Here is a 19,295-nt window from a genome sequence, read left to right on the forward strand (position 1 = left end):
CATTAAATCCACATGAAATGATCTTCCTTCTTTACACTGGCAAGATTTAAAAAACAGAATTTCCTGTGTAATCCTGACCCGGGTGTCACGCAGATAGCTTGGCAAAGTGTCGTACTAGAAGTGCGTCACCGTTAAAACACAATCAGATTTATGGCTTTATTCGTTGGAAAAGGGACGAAGGATTTCTGCTGAGCTTTCAGAACTTTAACCCAACACAGTTTGTTTAAACTATGAAACCAGGATCACAATAATAACGACCCATCATCTATCAATTCTCAGTGAAAGACTCTTGGAAATTATGACATTTTTTCATTCGGCACCATCTCCAGAAGTTCAGGTCAATACACTGAATATTCTTTCAATTAAAATTTAATTAAACTTTTATTAAACTATTGAAGCGGGCAGTATTTGATTTCTTACGTCCACACAAATTTGATTCGATTTCATTTCCGATCCAATATTGATTAAAATTCAGGGTGGTATCGGCGATACTGACCCGATACCGATACTTTATGTAAAAAAAAAACAAAAAACAAAAAAAAAAAGTTGTGTATTTCATATCATAGCTTCATAAAGAATACAAGACATCAGCGTAGTTTATTTATTTATTTTAAAATTGGAAGTATATTGAGGTCGTGACCTAATTTACTATATAGTCGAGCTAATACAACAATAAAAAATCCAGAGGACAAAGTCATACAGTAAAACAATAAGACCATTAAAATACGTTATTGTTTAACTATTAAGAATAGTTGGCCTGATTACTTTTCAAGGTAACTGTGGCAACACTCTTGGCAGATCAATGGTTTTACTGGTCATGTTGTCTCTGATGATGTTTGCAGACACTAACGAGTGAATCAAATATGATTCCCAAACATCAGAACTCACGTCCTATGCTTTTACACATTACTGCATATCTCGGGTCAAACCCCTTGTAGCTGTTTGCTGATATCGTTTGACCTTGTGGTTTCTCTGCTCTATTTCACTGACCGACATTTAGACAATGCTGTTATCTTATCACAAATAGAAAACACTTCCAAGAATTCCCCGTGATTCACCGTCATAAAATTAGATGAAATGTTCTTCGGCTGTTTTTGTGTGTTTTTATTGTGTTTATTCTTTTACTGTTTTATTGCTTTTAATTGTTTTATGTCTTAGGTTCTTATTCTACTAACCTACAGCACTTTGTTCCGTTTTAAAAGAGCTCTGTAAATAAATAAAGTTGAGTTGAGACAATGTTATTTTTACAATTTTTCCATTAAAACACGACATTGAGGCCTAGAACTGCACAGATTTATTAATATTATTATTATTATTTCATTATTTTCAATAGTGCAGCAAACACTTTTATCATGATCTCCTTTGCACTAAAAACAAATTTGGAGTTATTTATACACCTTAGTGTTACTGCTTCGGCCCCCTTCAGATCAATCTGTGCTCTGTGTGGCCCCTGAACTAAAATGAGTTTGACATCCCTGCGATAGAGCTCTCGAATGACACCAAAAGGTTTATCGAAGTCCCCCTTACGGGACTTTTATTTTGAAAGGCTCAGCCGAGACTCCCCCCACCTTGGCAACGCGTCAGCTCCAGCTCGGTCATAAACCGAGTCTCCCGGTGTGTTTCGTGGGAGAAAGGGGTTAAGCAAACGTTTGGGAAGAGCTGTCGGTGTATATATTTATACATATATATGTATATATATCCCTCCACTCGTCTTCCACAACCAGGCCGGCGGCCTCTGCGCGGACTACCCCGGCTGTAATGCCTCCTGCTCGGCTTGCTCCACGGCTGCACACACAGGCGCGTCGGTAACCGAAATCCACGGAGCCCGCAGCCCGCTGGCCTCCTCCTGACCCGACATGCGAGGATGTGTTGGAGCAGCAAAGGTCGAGGAGCCGGATCGATGCTCTTATCGGTGATAAAGTAGCGGACCCCCCACCCCACCCCACCCCAAACCCACACACACCCCCCCACGCTGATATATACATCCGGCCCGGCTTGTCGGTGGGTCCCCGCCGAGACTGAGGATGAGGAAACCCAAAGTTATCCGGATGGTTTTCGCCTTGTGCCTGGGATGTTTCTTTATGGTCATCTTCTACTTCAACAGCGGCCTGAAGCCAGGTGAGCACAAGATCTGTTAAATCGGGACAATGGCTGAACAATACTCATGTCTTATGTTACATTTCAAACTTGCTTTCACACCCCATCATCACATTGACTGATATATTCATTTTAAGGGAGCTGAATAATTAAAGCATTGAAATGTAATGGCTCTTTAATTAAAAAAAAAAAAGTTTGGCAAATATTTGACCTAATTCCATCATTATATATATCATTACAAATCATGTGACATTTAGGGCATAATGATACAGGATGGGGCATAGCGATAATTCAATTCACATAAAAGTGCATGGAAGGAGACGAACGGACACCTCTCCGTAAAATTTAAAGGATTCCTCTGTCTGTGTGTACTGTCCACTTTCATCATTATGACACCACAGCACCCCACCCATCCAGCTCAGACTTCTACATCGTCCCTCCACGTCTCCGTTTCCCTCTGAACCACAGATCTCGTTCAAGGGACCGTTTCAACAGCTAGAAGTTTATTGAGAAGCGTCTCCTCTGCTACGTGGAGGAAAGCTGGGAGTGAGTAGTTGCAGCTGGCTGGTTAGTGGGGTTGTCCCTTGCTGGGATCTGCTTCCACCTCTTCCCAGGTCCCACTCTGCCTCATACAAAGGCCTCATTCACACATTCTCAGCTTTACCAGGGGCCTAAAGTGCATATATAGCCCATACAGTGAGAAGGACTTTTTTCTTTTTTTTTTTTAAAGACGGAGCTTGGCTGGTTCTGGATCTGTGTGAAGTAGACATGTTATTAGGAATCTATGAAAGACCGGCCTTATGTGGCACCAAAAGGGTTCAGAGCTATCAATGTGCTGTTGAACTGCAAGTGAATCTCTGGGGCTATTAGAAGTATCGCAGGTTAAATAAAAAAAAAAAAGTTTATGATCTTGTAGGACGCACTTGACCGAGCAAAGTCCAAATGCCAGATCGTGACCTGGTTCTATTTCTCAGAGAAACCGACACAAACGCTGCAACTGACGCACGCCTCAAATGTAATTATGTGGCGTGGTTTGGCTGTTGAGTATTTTCCATCACTTCGCAATTTTCCAAATTGATTGTTTTGGATCAATGCAGGTGGAACGCATTGAGGAAAAGTTACCCGAGGAGGTTCGGAGATACAAATGTTTGTGTGGCTAAAGTTTCAGTCCCGATTGTTGAAAGTGAAGCAGGAAGTAGAAACAAAAATAAATCCCACCGGCAAAAAAGACCTAGGTCCTGCAGTAATTTAAAGGCACCTTTAACTTGTATGGGATCTTCAACGTTTTTCAAGGACCCCTGAACTGATGGAAAGATTAAGTAGGGACCCCCTACCTACTATATATGTGTTCTACGTTAAACTAGTGCTGTTTATAAATATACATTATTATTATCATTTTGCATTCAATATTAAGCTATTAAGCTACAGAATAACAGAAAATAATTAACAGATATCTAAATGTGGTAGGGCCAGATGTTATCAGACAGAGGGTCAGGACCTTTTCAGGTGCCTGTGTTTGTGGACTACTTGTTCTAGTATCAAAGTGATCCATTTTGACCTCAGTCAGTGCGTTTACACGCTGAGCTTAATTCGACTTACAGACTACAGTCTCGTCCCAGTTTACATGCAGTGGAGAAAATCGAATAACTGACAGGAACATGTCCTCCTCCTCCACACTAGGGGGCGATATGTGTCATTTCAGTGGGCATTTCAAACAACAGTACATTTTTTTTTTAAATCTCGTACGTAATGCGCGCTACTTCTATTGCAGACAAGATGTGTGCTATCACTTAGACGGTTGTTTTACCAGCTCTGTTTACCTTCTTCTTCTTTTGCGACCGGCTTTCTTGGTTATTTTTGTTCCGGGGTCCTACGCCAGCGCAGCGTTTGTGGATCATGCGCACACGCATTAACCTGTGAGTAGTGCGATTAAGCGTTTCGGATAAAGAGAATTCAGATTTCAGTGAAGTAACGTGTTTACAAGTCCAGTTATAGTCCGATTAAGGCATTAAATCGTTTTTTTTTTCACGGGCATGTAAACGTACTGCATGGTGTTGAAATCCTATGGACTAGAGAATGCAATATATCACGATAACATTATATCCCTGGTATCAGTTTCAGAATGACACACCACCTTCTCCCATCCTGCCAAGTCTGTGTTTCTACTAACAGTCGAAAACGTGTCAAATCCAAACTACCACGTACTATTGATAAACAAAACTTGTATCCCAGGAATGGCTGAACAAACTTCATCACTGTCCTATTCACTTGACACAGGAGGGGTTTTCACTTACTTTTGCAATGTTTGCAGCAGTCAGTGTGATGCAGTTGTACCCCTGTTCCAAAAACAATGCTGATGTTCTTCATCAACTGGAAATGCAACCCACACAAGCTTTCCCAGACATTTAGACGTGTCGTAGCAAGATAAGCCCTGGTCTGTTTAATGACATTTACAATGACTGGCCTATGGTGCCCTAAAAACACATCATACCGCTAGTCACACCTCTGCTTCTGCGACAACATGTCAAACTGGTTGTTGAGGAAAAAATGTGACGGACAAGAACAGACCCAACAGAAAGTGGCAAAGCAAAATTCACTTGAATGCCCCTGCGACAGAAGCAGAACTGAAAGCATCACAGTTTATGACAAGGACCGAATATATTAAAAGATTCTTGAGAAGCAGCAACACTTGCTGTTCTTTTGTCTCTACTGGCAATTTGTCATTGTTGATAGCAGGTTTTTGTTTTCTTCTCATGTGCTGACTCAACTTTCAACCCACGGTTTTTTGTTCACTGATGATTTGGAGTATACTTCCCGAAGCAAGATGTACATCTGATGCACTGAAACGATGTTTATGCAGAGGCTATCAGGTGAACAGGCAGCCGGTTAGTGTTGCCAAAGCACACATGTGTTGGCACTACTATAAGAAGAATGTGGTCGAATACAATCCAGAGCTCCAGATCTCAAATGTGTCCTTGGGGGTTTTTGGGTTTGTTCACATCCAATAATGGTTCAAGAACTCAGGACTGACATGGATGCCATTTCTGGCGAGGGCCACAATCCCTGCTGTGGTTGTGTTCCAAAGTAGCTCCCCTATTAAACTGGCTTCAATCAATGTAATAGCTAATCTGTTTTGTGATTAAAAGCAACTGCATTGTTTTTCAGCTCATTGTTTTGGTTCGGGTTTGCCTGCAACTTTGCCGCTTTAATTGGTTCCCGCTTAGTGGCTAAAATAAAACCAAAATAAATACAGTAAATGCTATTCTAGATGGTGGAGACCAAACACAGAAATAAAAACAAAAACTAAACACCATATCATTGCACCATATCTTCTGGGTGTAAAAATAAACACGACAATGACACAAGTGTGTTAAGAAGATACCGGAAAAATGAGACGCCGCCTTACTCAGTAAAATGAAAGTTATTCCAAAAAGTTTTCCAACTTTGTGACACAAAAAAAAAAAAAAAACACAGATGTCCTTGTTTCTCTGGAGAATTGTCCACTGGCCGAGCTCACAGACTTCCTGTTTTTGTATTACACACAGAGACGGACTTAAATAATGTATCCAGGTCCCATCATAACTATTCCATCGTGTTAGAGTTAGGGTTAGGGTTAGGGCTAGGGTTAGGGTTAGAGCTAGGGCTATGCACCCTAACACAAGAAGCTGCAGCTCAAACTGCAATTAAAACCCATATCCACAATCTTTTCATTTCACTTAATTGCTCATTCCACAAAATTACAAAAACTGTTCATTTCACTGTCATTTACAGTGTAAGTTGTATCTGCATTGCCTCTTTTGTGTTTTGTGTTTCTGTAGCTTCTACTTAGACTGCCTCTCATGTTTCAAGCATTAAGTCTTTCCATCGGCTTTAAATGGATCTAAATTGGTTTCAGATATGCTGCCAGTCAGTCAGTCAGTCCTATTTGCATCTGGGCCTCCTTCACCTCCATCTGGGATAAAGGTCATATTGTTTGCTTAAGAACTGTATAAAGTTTCAACAGGGCAGCCAAATAACAAAGGAATGCACTGCAGTCAGAGCTACACAATATGAAACCGTTGTGAGTTGGTTTTTTTGTTTTTTTATCTGCCTGCTTTTGCCCACAGGACTCACAGTGCTGATCTAAATTTAGTATAATTACATAGATACTGAGTGATACTGGGATTGTCCAGTATGGTAAAAAAAAAAAAAAAAAAAAAAGTAACACATGCTGCAAAGAAAAGAAAAGAAAGAGTGTGTGATATCTTTACTGCAAGGACATCTGACCTGTGGCTACTCCATATGCTACACAGACACAGGGACTGGAGAGGAGGAGGGCTGTGAGCTACAGCGTGGTCAGGAATGTGTTGTTGTGTTTTATTGCATTGTCAGGATCTTCTTTCCTATAGCTCTGCAACTAAAACTCAGAGCTTGTCGCCAGTAGCACTGCAGATGCAGTTGATGGCCGTCATATAGCCACCTCTATAGATTTAATTACAAGCAGTACCTAAGGCCATCATTAGGGCCTCGAGGAGGCTGCCATTATCAGTGTGCTAGAGAGGTGCCCTTGCCTCATACCTTCCTTGTCTGGGCTTGACACGAGGCCATGGAAGTCATAAGTATTAGCAGCTCAACCGGCTTTATTGGAACACCTGCACCACATTAAACTTTGTCTTCCCGGACTCCTCAGAGCCACGCATGGCATCAGGTCTTGCATGGACATGTGGATGCGACTTTATCCGATCGAAAACAGAACAAAACATTCGCAAAGGACCTGCCCATCATATTATGACACCCTGCACCGTTGCCAGTTTAAAATCGGCTCCGCCTCCTCGCTGCTGTCAGATCCCCGGCCATCCGGGGAAGTTTGATGACAGGTCATGGTGTTCTCCTCCATTCCAGCTGCACATTCAGAACACTGCGCCACCAGAGCCGATTATACAACAAGTACTATGCAGGGAGTTCTCCAGAATTTAATTAGGACCATCTGCTTTTATGGCTGATGTTCTCGAGTGGTTGTCTGTCTTATCCAGGTGGAAATTGCTCAATAAGTGTCAGTGGCTGAATCACTGTCACTCAGACGTTCAGTGGTCCTCGTATGGTGATAAATTATCTGCATAATTTGGTGCAGATTTTCATGGTTCTCAGGGGGTGCACCCTAACAACCAGCTAAGCGCACCGATCAGACATAACATCTCGCGACTCCAAAATAGTTGTGACTCATCAGAGAATGGACATGGAATATTGTTAGTGGGGGCCTTTGGGTCCTATGAGTAGAGAGGAGGGGCCTCCCTGGGATCATTTTGAGGATTTCAACACCTTGTTATATCTGAAGTGTTTGTGTGTGTGTGTGCCTGTATCCTGCTGGGGTTGGAGTGTCATTGCTTTGGAGTGGGGGTCCCTGGTCTGGTCTAGGTGAGCGCTACATGTCTAAGAAACATCTACACAAATGCCAGATCCAAAAGTTTCCCAGCAGAACATTGAATTGTCACAAGGTGGTCAATGTAATTCACTTCTCCTGTCATAATGTTATGCCTGATTGGTGTATATATAATGCACCAATGCGTTCAGAATAAATGCACAACATTGGTGACTTTTTTTTTTTGTTTGTTTTTCACCAGGTCACTATTTGACTCTGTGTTGAATAAATGATTAGCTACTGAACTCAACATTTGTGGCTGGCAGTCAACTCTCCGGTTACTGATTAAACGTTGGAGAAGCTCCAGATAAGATCCAGATGATACATCTTGGGATATCTGTGTATTCAACAGCTGCACATGTCATTGCCCAATATTTTAGTCACTATTTGTCTTCTGTCTTAATCCTCTCTCAGAAGGACACTTGCGCTTCCAACTGTTTAAATGCAACCGTCCAACTGTCCATGTAACCTTGAGCCGACTGATGTGTGGCTCCCCGGAGCATCTTCACGCTTCTGACCAAGATCAGAAAGACCCTCACATCTGCATACATTCTAATACGACTCGATAAACAGAAACTACGCCACCCACATGCCGCCACGCTCGCACTAACACCCTCTACGCACACATTTGTGGCGTAAAAGGATCAGGCCTTCCCTTGTACGGCGTGTGTCTCAGTAAAGCTACTCTTTGGCAGGAGAAGTCGGGGTGGAGGGGGCCGAAGTTTTCTCAGCGGGACCTAAACACAGAGCTTCGTTTATGGCCTGGACTTGAGGAGCACACATCAGCCTTTCTTTATTCCGCGTTTCCGAAGCCCTCGGATCCGTGCGCACCAAGAGGAATGCTCCCGGGTTTTGGGTCTAGACAGGGTTAAACCAATGGAACTCCTTCTTTTGAATAGTCCTTAGGTGGGTCTGGTGGAACTCATGAGTCTTATAGTAACAGGAATATATGAGGCATTTTTTTAATTATTATTTCATACCGTTGACCATGCCTTATGAAGGTGTGTTTGTAGAATCTTATTTGCACCATTTTGCAATGAACAGTTTCCCGTTCTCTATATCCAGCTGTGCAGATATGAAAAAATAATCAGTTTATATGTTTAATATTTTCACCTGGCTCTCTGTCGAATACCTCGTGGCAAAATGCGAACTGTAAATTTCCTCGCTTGCTGTGTGAGACCGCATTAACCGTGGACTGATGACACACAGTGAGCCCTTTCAGTGTGCCATCTCAGCTTGTTGCTGCCGTCTGCCAAGTAGTTGTCGCTTCCTAAATAGTTTCAGACGTTACCTTCGCTGACTGGTGTTTCACTTAAGGGAGGTGAAAAATGGGCCTTTGGGAGCAACGTGGCGCAAATGTCTTCCTGAGTCACTGGTTGTTTCTGAAAACAGCTCAGATGAATCAGGTCCCTGTTGAGGATGAGGCATCACTCGGGTTCCTCGCGGCAAAGGGCAAAATCACCTGTTGGCAGCAGAAATCAGCAGCATCTCTGGCTCTTCGTTTTACTAAAAGGACTAAAATACAGCATGTAGAAATTCAAACTCAGATAAATCTTACTTACACACCTTTTCATCTTTCTTCTTGTATTTAACCCTTTATGGGGCGAGGAACCATATTTGGTAACTTCAGCACACATTTTAAATTGCATCCCTGTTCCTCTGAGTGAGGTTTAGAAGCATGTGGTTTACATTCAGTCAGTCAGAGAAGATTAGGGAAACATTCTCAGGCCGACAACGTCCACCTCTGCATGAATACTGAGCAGAACTGATTTATTAGGTACCATGGAGAAGTGTCCTTATGTTGTGTTAATGTGTTTGTTGCCAAGTGCCTGAATCAGTTTTAATGGTCGAAAATACATGCTTACATTTGTTTACAACTTAAGGGCAAGGAACCATATATGGTAAATTCATTAATCTTGATTTTCTCTGTGAAAATTTAAAAGTTTGAAAAATTTCACAAAAGTAAAAAAGTGTTTTTATGCCTTTTATGCCTTTAACACTCTAGGGTTGGAATTAAGAATTTTCAAGTGCCCTATAAAGTGAATATATTAGTATTATATTTAGCTCCAAACAAAGAATTAAGAGAACACCTCAAAAGATGCAGACTGGGCAACCTGCAACAAGGAATTTAATTTCTTTAAAGCAGAGAAATATAGCATCTTTGAGACTGTGAGACCCCACGCCACTGTTTTTATTATAATTATGACAGTTTGTTTTGATTTTTATTTTGTATTGGTTAATTTATTTCTTAGTCTTTGTTGTATCTATAGTATTTAAAGTAATATTCTGTCCAACTTGCACGTCACAAAATGCCTTGAAAATAAAAAGGCACCATTTTTGGAAGTATGTTTGTATATTTTCATTCAAACTGGTTTAAATGTGTTTGTGTGTTTCATCTTCATGGAGTTTCGGGCTGTAGAGGCGACGATGTCCTGATTTATAGTGCAACTCCACTGTATTCTGTTGCTCGACCCTGTACTTCTGTTAAGTACCTGTGGATTTTAACTCCACACCCCTGTTTATAACCCAGGCTTTCCTTCTGTTTTAAAATATACCTAATTTGTTGTTTTTTTATTGCAGTAGTACAGAGCAGCTGTTTCCTTACAAAGATTCAGTGTGACCTCCACTCTCTCCGTGGATTCCACAGACCGTCCAAATGAACCTAACCCCGACCCTAAGTCCAGGTTCTGGTTGTGAAATTGTGTAAAGAGACTCTGAGCCTGTGAAACTGTAATTTGATGTCGGGCTGAAACCTCATACTAGTAGCCAACACGCCCTGACCTTATCAAGGTCCTCTAGCTTTTCTCTCTGCTCTCTTTCAGCTCACACAGTCTGACAAAGCTACATTTAAACCATAGGAAACAATACTCTCTTTACGGCCAATAACCTCATTTAATCTAACATTACAACCAAACTGGAGCAACTCTAACAGTGGCAAAAACAAACCAAATAAAGTTTACTTTTAAAGTTTACAACAGTTGCCTTTGTTGTAATTGAATTATTCTTAAAGAGAGTACAATGGAATACACAATTTAATACATTATGTATTATAAGAAAGAATGATTAGGAAAGTTCTATATTTATATCAAATTCATTTTTAATTCATTTATATTAACAATCATCCACTGACTGTACTTAAATTACTGCATTCATTCATAAAAAGGAAAGACACCGTGACAACGTGTTTGGAGTCTCATTTTACTTGGTGACGTGTCTCTTTACATTTTATCTGCATTCACACTATAACCACGTCTCCTCTAGTCATTATGTTACATTCATAACTTTGCTAAGACATGGTGAAACCAGTGAGGTCTTTAAAGCTGAAACCTTTTGTTTTTTTTTAGACAGGTGGTGTTTGTTACATAAAATATTTTTTTGGAGGGGACGTAATTATTGGTCCCAGAAGGTTTCCATTTAATTCAAAAGCTTTAGTCAGCATACTTTATGAGTAATGGTCTGTGCAGCCAGACCATTGGTGTTTTCTTTAACCTAAACACATCCGTGCTGTAGAAGGTCTTCCAGTCAGATTTAGTGACAGATGTGATCTTTTTCCTCAGCCTCGGAGACGGTGGACGAAAGAGGCGGTGGGCAGAAGTCGAGGAGGAGTCCTCTACAGGCGCTGTACGACGGTGACCAGGTCAGTAGCTCTCATCCAGTGACTCTTTTCTGTGCAAATAGTTTATTTGATTATTTTCTTATTCAGGCTTTCTCATGCTTTATTTATGGTAATGATAAATATCAATACAAACCTCCAGACCAAGCACTAAAATGATGGTGGCATGGAAAAACCTTAAGCAAAACCCAGTGTGTGTGTGTGTTTGTATGTGTGCACAGACGTCTCTTCCAGTCTGCAGCCTGGAATTGTGAAAACAATGAGATATCTGTTCAGGATGACTGTAAAACATAAGGTCTCGTCTAGCAAATTGGCCCCAAATTTTGTAAATTGTCTAAGGGTTTGTGACTCAGAACTTATCCTGAAGCGCTAACTTGGCTAACAACATAATAAAAGTGGTTGCAGAAGAGCATTGGTCCCATTGGTCCGATCTAGCACCAACCTTTTTTTTTTTTTTTTTTCAGACAGACTTTAATGATCTCTCTCGTCTCTTATCTTTTACTACCACTTATCCATACTAGGGTCGTGGGGGTTGCTGGAGTCTATCCCAGCTGTCATCATGCGAGAGGCGGGGTCCACCCTGGACAGGTCACTAGTCTATCTCACGCTGACACGGAGAGACAGATGACTTTAATGATCCACAAGGGAAATGAATTGGTCATAGTAGCTTAGTTGTTGCAAAAAGCTCATCTGTTATACAGCTGGATAAAGTAGGGAATAAAAGAAATCCTGTAGTGTTCACTGTGGGAGTGGAGCTGAATCATTCTGATGGGGAATGAACTTCTCTTTGGTGTAGTGGATGGGATGGATTGTCCATGATGGAGAGCAGTTTATTCAGTGTCCTCTTGTCCCTCACTGAGAAAAACATCTGCAACTCCCAGATCACTTTGTTGATCCTACTGATGTCTTTTGCTGCTACTACTCCCCCAACAAACCACAGCAAAGTACAGGGCACTCGCTACAACAGACTGCTAGAAAAACATTGAAAGACCTGAGTTTTCTCAGAAAGTAGAGTCTATTCGGGTCCTTCTTGTCCAACCAGTCCAGCCTGTTGTTCATGTAGACTCCCAGGTACTGGTAATAGTCCACTACTTCCACCTCCAGGCCTTGGATGGGTGATGTGGTGTCTCTTCCTCCTGAAGTCAATGACCAGCTCCTTGCTCCTTGGTCCACATTCAGGAGTAACTGGGATGGATGGATGGATGGATGGATGGATGGATGGATGGATGGATGGATGGATGGATGGATGGATGGAGTTGCAGCAGCAATGTACAGGCACTCAACACCATACATACTATATATAACAGGAAAAACACAAACTACTATATGCAAGTTTTTACAGAATTATAAAAATAAGTGAATTGAAAAAAGTGTATACAAGAAGGAAAAAGAAATAATGTAATCAGTGTTATCTATCACATACAGGCATATGGCTTTAGACATAGCGTCCTTTGAGACATTGGAGTTGTCTCAAAGAACGGAGAACGAGCTCCGTTTTCTGTCCATCATCTGGTGGAGAGGGTGGTCAGGGTTATCCATGATTGATTGACTGATTAACTGATTGATTGATTTACCTGGGACCACTCCACAAAGTTCGCTATCAGCATCCTACACTCCACCACCTGTCCATCTCTGATACACCCAACCACTGCAGAGTCATGAGACAATGTCGGCAGGTAGCAGGACCCGGAACTCTAGATGTAAAGACTGAACAGAAATGGAGATAGGACAGTCCCATGTGGTGCCTCCACATTACTGACAACAGACAAGTAATCAGCAAACCAGGAGACGGTGGAGGAACCAACACCATCCTGATTCCCCGACTAGTCCACTAGGTTGACAGTGTTTTGGTGGATTGCCTTGACGTAGAACATCCATGGTCGTTTTAAAGCTCTGTGGGACTCAACGTGAGAAACAGAAATACTAAAGAGGAAACATGCTACTACCAATCACAGCTCTTGTGTGTTCAGACATGAACTTTAACCCTTTAAGACATTAAACATCTGCCTTGCATTAGCTTTAATTACCGTAACTCACCAACAGGGAAAAAAAAGGTGAACTGGAGAGACCCAGGAAGAGAGAGTTGTTTGGAGGTAAAATCGAAGGCAGTTCTACCCTTGACATGTCACGAAAGTCTTCCAGACAAAAGCACAACTTCCCAGTGTTCAGCCACACTTTGACACATTCAAAGTTGAGTTACGCTCATTCAAAAAACAGTTTTAAAGGGTTAAAAGGAATTATGGAGCATCATGATGCGATCTGGGCAGTAGATTACTGAGGCATTTGACATGTTCATCCATCTATTGATCGCATGTGGTTTGGAGCAGAGTCATTACAATGAGTAATTATAGAGCACACAGAGAAAAATATGAGGACATAAAAGCATGGAGCTTTATATTTGGATCCAAGCTTCGCCTCCCTGTTTTATTTGGCTTATCTCAGTCAGTTGTTTTCTCTTAAATAGCAGCAATGGCGTCACTTGGTTCTGAGGTATTTGTATTTAACATTCAACTTTTCAACAACAAACTCTCCTCTCACGTGTCTTAATATTCCTTTTAATTGACGCTCTAAATGAATGTCGTTTAGTTTAATGCATTGTGTGTTTCTGTGCTCGGTTTAGCCATTTAGATTATTATCTTTAGGGACTCTCTTTGATGGACACCCCTGGGTGAGGATTGTTGCTTTTTCTCGTTTTCTCTACTAATCCATACATCTTTTCTAATATTGATCCAGGAGCTCCGCTTGGAGGCTCGGTGGCGGCTGCTTTTAGGTTTTAATCTCCCTGTGAGCAGAAGGACAGTGGACACGCCAGATAACAAACCAGCTCCAGCACAACACACTTACTTTTAATTGCTTGCGGTTTCCTTCTGTGGGGAAAGATGTCAGAATAGAAACGGCATGGAGCTGGATTCCTGTGAGGCAGATTTATGTCTTTATTCATATCTGTAACAGATTTTGTGTCTCTTTACCCGTGCATGTTGTAATTAGGTGAAAGGCGACTGGAAGTGGAGGATAATGGCCTGCAGGTTATTAAGTGAATTTATTCAGCGCTTCAGATTCCTGATTGAATCATTTTACCAGAGACTACTCAGATTCTTTTGACTGATAGACAGAGACGTATCAAGAAAACTTAAAAATTAAGTGTTTTTGCACCACTCTAAAGATTTCTACAATTTTACGTTCCCGCTGACGACGGCTGATCAGCAGTTACCGGAAATATTTATTTATTTGCCATTATCACTGCTTACGCTACTGAAAACAAGCACCCATGAATCACAGATATGTGCAAATGATTTAGTTGCATTTGTTTGATTGGGTTCTCCTTTGATGTTTTGGGTCATTTCTATGTAAAAATGTAGAAAATAAAGGTGGAGCGGTGGAAAAACTTTTAAGAGGCGCTGCATATTTTGCAGCCCATGTCACGGTGTTTGTTATTTGCTTTTTAGCCAAAATATATTCAAGTTATATAATGAATAAAGCCCCAGAGAGAAGACTCTCAGCTTTAATTCGAGGATATCCACATGGTTTAGGAATTCCGTATTCCTCAGAAAACCTTTCAAAATCATACACGTGGCTGAGGGCGCAGAGAATGAGAGGATGGTGTTGCATGCATGCAGCGCACAAACCTCTGCCGAGACGTGCGTCCTTGATGTTCCGGTGTCTGCCGGTAAACACAGAGAGCCACACACAAGGTCAGGCACTGAGTCCCACTGTGGGTCTCAGCTCACAGGCTCCGACCGCTGCAGCGGTGAGCCAGGCTGAGCAAATGAAAGAAGTAAATGAGACTTTTGTGCCACTTAGAGGCCAAGCCGAACTGGGTGACCTGTAATTTTGCCAAGGCAGCATGAGGATGCCGGAGGATGGACCATAATTATAAGACCACCGGGGGAGAAGAGTCTGTGAATATGTCTCCTCACTTTCAAGAGGCTACATGCAGGCTGGTACATGCTACGCAGAACGTGCAAAAAGTCCTTTAAACGATGTCCTTTAATGTGCTGGTTGCACACATTTTGGGCCCGTTACACCTCCTGACAATCGGAGGAAAAATCCGGTCCAGATGTTGCTCTCTGTTGAAAATCAGTCCACATTGCCTGGTAATCTGAGGTGTTTAGAGATTCTCTCCTAAATCGACCAAACTACCCACAGACTCGTCAACTTAATATCAAACATGTTGAGGATTTTAAATCTGGATGATTAGTCAACGCTTAACCAACAGCTGATGAGGAAAAACTAGTCAAAACATTTTAACTCTCATTTTCGTGCTGCAAAAAAATGAGCCCATGTGTTGAACGCTACCCAAACATGATCTCATTCCCAGTTGTTTAGCTTTCTGCTTTATTTTTTTTTTTCTCTCTGCGCAGTTTTACAAAGTTACAGCAAGTTCTTCCTTCCTCTTCTGTTTAGTTTTGGATTTTTTTTGTGTTTATTTGTGCAAAGTTGGGTTTGTGATGTAAAGTTTATGCGTAAATGTGTGATCCAACCTGATTTAAAACCAGGAAACATTTTAAGCCCAATCCTAACTGAGCTCCAACTCAGGCTGGAGTTGAAGTTTACAAGTTTGGAAATGGGGGGGTTGGGAAAAAGTGAGCTGTAAAAGACCAATCTTTACCTCTGCTAGTGACACACTAGCCAAACTGTATGTGATCTGACTAGTTTGTTGTAAATGAAGTCACCTGGTTTTAATTAGGAAGTAGAATTCTTGGTGCAAAAAAAAGTAAAAGTTGCCGGTTCAGTGCGAAAATCAGAAACTGTTCACGTCCTTGTCTGGTAATAATTCTCTGAGTTCCAGCCTGAGATAACTTTGGTTTAGTAGAAGAATAGACTGACTTAAGCGAGACAGTTTTGTCCAAATACCTGGGCTGTTTATTTTGTGATAAAAACTTCAAATTTTGTGAGTGTTTTGTGAGCATTTCATTTTGTGCTGATAGTGTTATGTTGTGGAGAACTCAAGATAAAGAACCTAGTGTTCAGGCACAAGGACAGGACTTTTAATGAGGACAAATTCCAAAAAAGAAAGTAAAAGATCAACAGGAGCTGACTGGTGAAAAGGCCGGAGGGTGCTAGTGATGTTTGATACCACCGATTTTCTTTCAGATCCTATAGGCTGGTATCGGCGATACCAATCCGATACCAATACTTTGTGTAAATACACTCAAATCATAGCTTCATAAAGAATACACAACATCAGAGTAATTTATTTATTTGAAGTATATTGAGGTAGTGGCCTCATTTACTATGTAGCCAAGCTAATACAACAACAGAAAAACCAAACAGGGACACAATCATACAAAATGTGAAAATGTTGTTTCAAATACTAAAAAGAAAGTAAGTAAAATAATAAGAACTACTATAAAAACTTAATTGTGACTCTCCTCTTCTGTCCTCCTCATCATAAATGCCTCATATTCTGTGTTGTGGTTTAACCTGAGGTGTTTCACAAGGTTTGTTGTGTTGCCACAACTCAGTAGTTTAGTTACACTGTGTTCCTGCATTACCTCCAATGACTGAGGTATCAGAAGTATCGATATTTCAGTATCGATGTGCACATCACTGGAGCGTGCACTACACTTGAAACAAACACAGAAAAGCAGGGTTAGATCGAGTGAAGAACTGGTGATGAGTTGGAGCATTGTTCAGCTTGATTGAGCAATGAGACATAACAACCAGCAGCAGCTCGTCTGTGCACACCTGAGGCAAAAAGGAAACAAACACAAATGCAAACTCAAAGTGTTCGACAGGTCACCTCCACGGTGAGTTATTTCCTTCAATAGATCATTGTATCAGGAACTGGCTCTTTCATAAAGTTCCTTCAAATGTCAGTTTCATTACAGAGTTTTTACCAAAAGACATGTTTTGCAGGACAAATATTGTATCTTGACGATTAATCAGTTGGATTCATGGATTCATTAACCAGTGTCACTATTTCAGTTCTAAATTCAGGGCATTGTTTATTTCATTTATATAGCACCTGAAAAGCAAAGAGCATTTGCACCAAAGTGCTTCACATTCAACATGTTGTATAAAACATGTAAAATACAGATCAATATCAATGTATCAACAAATGAAAAGCTATTAACACCCAGGATTTGACCGGATGAAAAAATAAAAACCAATCAAAGAAAGCCAAAGAATAAAGATGGGTCTTACAGAGCTCCTAATATCTTCTGGTTCCAGAGCCAAAGGGCTGCAACAGAAAAGTCCCGGTCCCCTGATTTTTTATTCCCCCCCCCCCCAAATGTGGCACAGCCAACATATCACAGTCTGAGGATCTGAGGGTTCTGGAGGTGGTGTAAGGGCTGAGAAGCTCAAAGGGCCAAGACCAAGACCATAAAATGAATGGGGAGTCAGTGTAATGGTACAAGAATGGGAGTGATGTGGTCTCGCTTCTTTGATTCTTAGACTAGTTGGAGACGGGCGGTGGTGGTCTGGGTAATACCTGAGTAGAGGGTAGTCCAGCCTGGATGATATGAATGTGAAACTGTTTGTAGGTCGGAGGGCGATAGGAAGCGCCTGATTTTTTAAATCGTTCTGAGCTGAAGGAAACTGGATCTGACAACAGAGTATGAAGCTGTAGAAACAAATACACGTCAGATATGAGACTGCTGCTAATGACTCGTTCTTCTTTACCTCGTCCTGTAGGTTGAGTCTGCAGTGCAGGCCATCCATCAGGGTCGACGGGAGCTTTTAGAGGAAGCCTGTCGCTCCTACACCCGCAAGCGCAGAGTCCTCATCCCTGAGGACCTGAAGCACGTCATCGTGGACGACCAGCACGGTTTGCTGTACTGCTACGTGCCCAAAGTGGCGTGCACCAACTGGAAGCGGGTGCTCATGGTTCTGACGGGCGTATCGGGGTCTCACACGGACCCGCTGGCCATCCCCGCCAACGAGGCCCACGTCCCGGGAAACCTCCGCACCCTCTCGGAGTACACCACCTCCCAGATCAACCAGCGCCTGCGCTCCTACCTGAAGTTCGTCTTCGTTCGTGAACCTTTCGAGCGCCTCGTGTCTGCGTACCGCAACAAATTCACCCGGAGCTACAACACGGCTTTTCATAAACGATACGGCACAAAGATAGTGCAGCGGCACAGGCGGGACCCGCAGCCGGAGGCTCTGGAGAGAGGAAATGATGTCTCGTTTGAGGAGTTTGTGTATTACCTCGTGGACCCGGCCACCCAGCGAGAGGAGCCCTTCAACGAGCACTGGGAGCGGGTGCACTCGCTGTGCCACCCCTGCCTCATCCACTACGATGTGGTGGGGAAATATGAAACGCTGGAGCAGGACTCGCGCTACGTGCTGCAGCTGGCTGGGGTGGAGGACCAGGTCAGCTTCCCCACCTCGTCCAAGAGCACCAGGACTACAGGAGACATGGCGGCCCAGTTCTTCCACAACATCAGCCCTTTTTACCAGAAGAAGCTGTACAATCTCTATCGCATGGACTTCCTACTCTTTAACTACTCTATACCAGCCTACCTCAAGTTTAGATGAGGCTTTGGATCAGTCACCCACAGACTTAACTGGAACTCTGTGAACCTTGACACTAAATGTATGGTTTGTTTTTGAGTTGTTAATCTCTGTAGTCCTTATAACGAACACCGCAAACATTGCTTAAATAGAGAAAAGCACCTGAAAACATGTCCTGATTGGAGCTCGAAGGAAAGTTCAAGATGGAGGACTTCTGTGCACAGAGCAGGTACAACTTTGAAAGGACCTTCCATCAAAAAATTAATGTTGTTGCACCAAGAAGGCAAACTTTATTTAACTGTAGCCAGCGATCAAACGGATGCTGGTCGCTGCCTTTGAATGTCTGAGATGCCATTCAACTTTCTTGTTTCATGTTGTCTGCTGTTTCAAAGATGTTTTTGCACAACAAATTTATCCCTACAAGGTGCAGTAGCATAATGATAAAAATATTAAACGAATATTTAGATAATGAATGTCTCCAAACGTACGTGCCTTTGATTTTGGGCCTTATTTCGTCCCTGGACGGCAACAGCAACTTTTGTAACTGTGACTCTGTTTACTTTTTTTGTACTGTAGGAAGAGATGTTTGTGTAATTATGGCATTGTTTTTATTTATTGTGTTATTTCTGACTGACAAAGTCAGGCAAACCAAAATAGATACATAGTTTCTCTCGCAATTTTCAAATAAATGCATCTCGGCAAGAATTGGTTTGCTTTGAATATTGG

At 41.9% G+C, this 19,295-nt stretch overlaps 1 protein-coding gene across 2 annotated transcripts; it reads left to right on the top strand.

Moving 5' to 3' along the window:
• The first annotated feature begins 1,586 nt into the window (after positions 1–1,586).
• Positions 1,587–19,274, top strand: LOC125007090 (carbohydrate sulfotransferase 11-like). 2 transcript variants are annotated; one of them, XM_047583668.1, is made up of 3 exons: positions 1,587–2,118; positions 11,053–11,132; positions 17,748–19,274. In XM_047583668.1, exons 1-3 carry the CDS (start codon positions 2,025–2,027, stop codon positions 18,591–18,593), a joined length of 1,020 nt encoding a protein of 339 aa, XP_047439624.1. In that variant the 5' UTR covers positions 1,587–2,024; the 3' UTR covers positions 18,594–19,274. The 2 variants fall into 2 exon arrangements, with proteins under 2 accessions (XP_047439624.1, XP_047439626.1); XM_047583670.1 differs by lacking the exons at positions 1,587–2,118; positions 11,053–11,132 and adding an exon at positions 16,699–16,858.
• Positions 19,275–19,295: the final 21 nt, after the last annotated feature.

Source organism: Mugil cephalus, chromosome 4 (assembly GCF_022458985.1).
Source record: "Mugil cephalus isolate CIBA_MC_2020 chromosome 4, CIBA_Mcephalus_1.1, whole genome shotgun sequence".
NCBI classification, from domain to species: domain Eukaryota; kingdom Metazoa; phylum Chordata; class Actinopteri; order Mugiliformes; family Mugilidae; genus Mugil; species Mugil cephalus.

Excerpts from the sequence above, each read along its gene's own strand:
- LOC125007090 (XM_047583668.1), top strand. The coding sequence starts at position 2,025 with ATGAGGAAACCCAAAGTTATCCGGATGGTTTTCGCCTTGTGCCTGGGA. Across the intron at positions 2,119-11,052 it reads CAACAGCGGCCTGAAGCCAG|CCTCGGAGACGGTGGACGAA; the intron begins GTGAGCACAAGA and ends CTTTTTCCTCAG. Across the intron at positions 11,133-17,747 it reads CGCTGTACGACGGTGACCAG|GTTGAGTCTGCAGTGCAGGC; the intron begins GTCAGTAGCTCT and ends CTCGTCCTGTAG.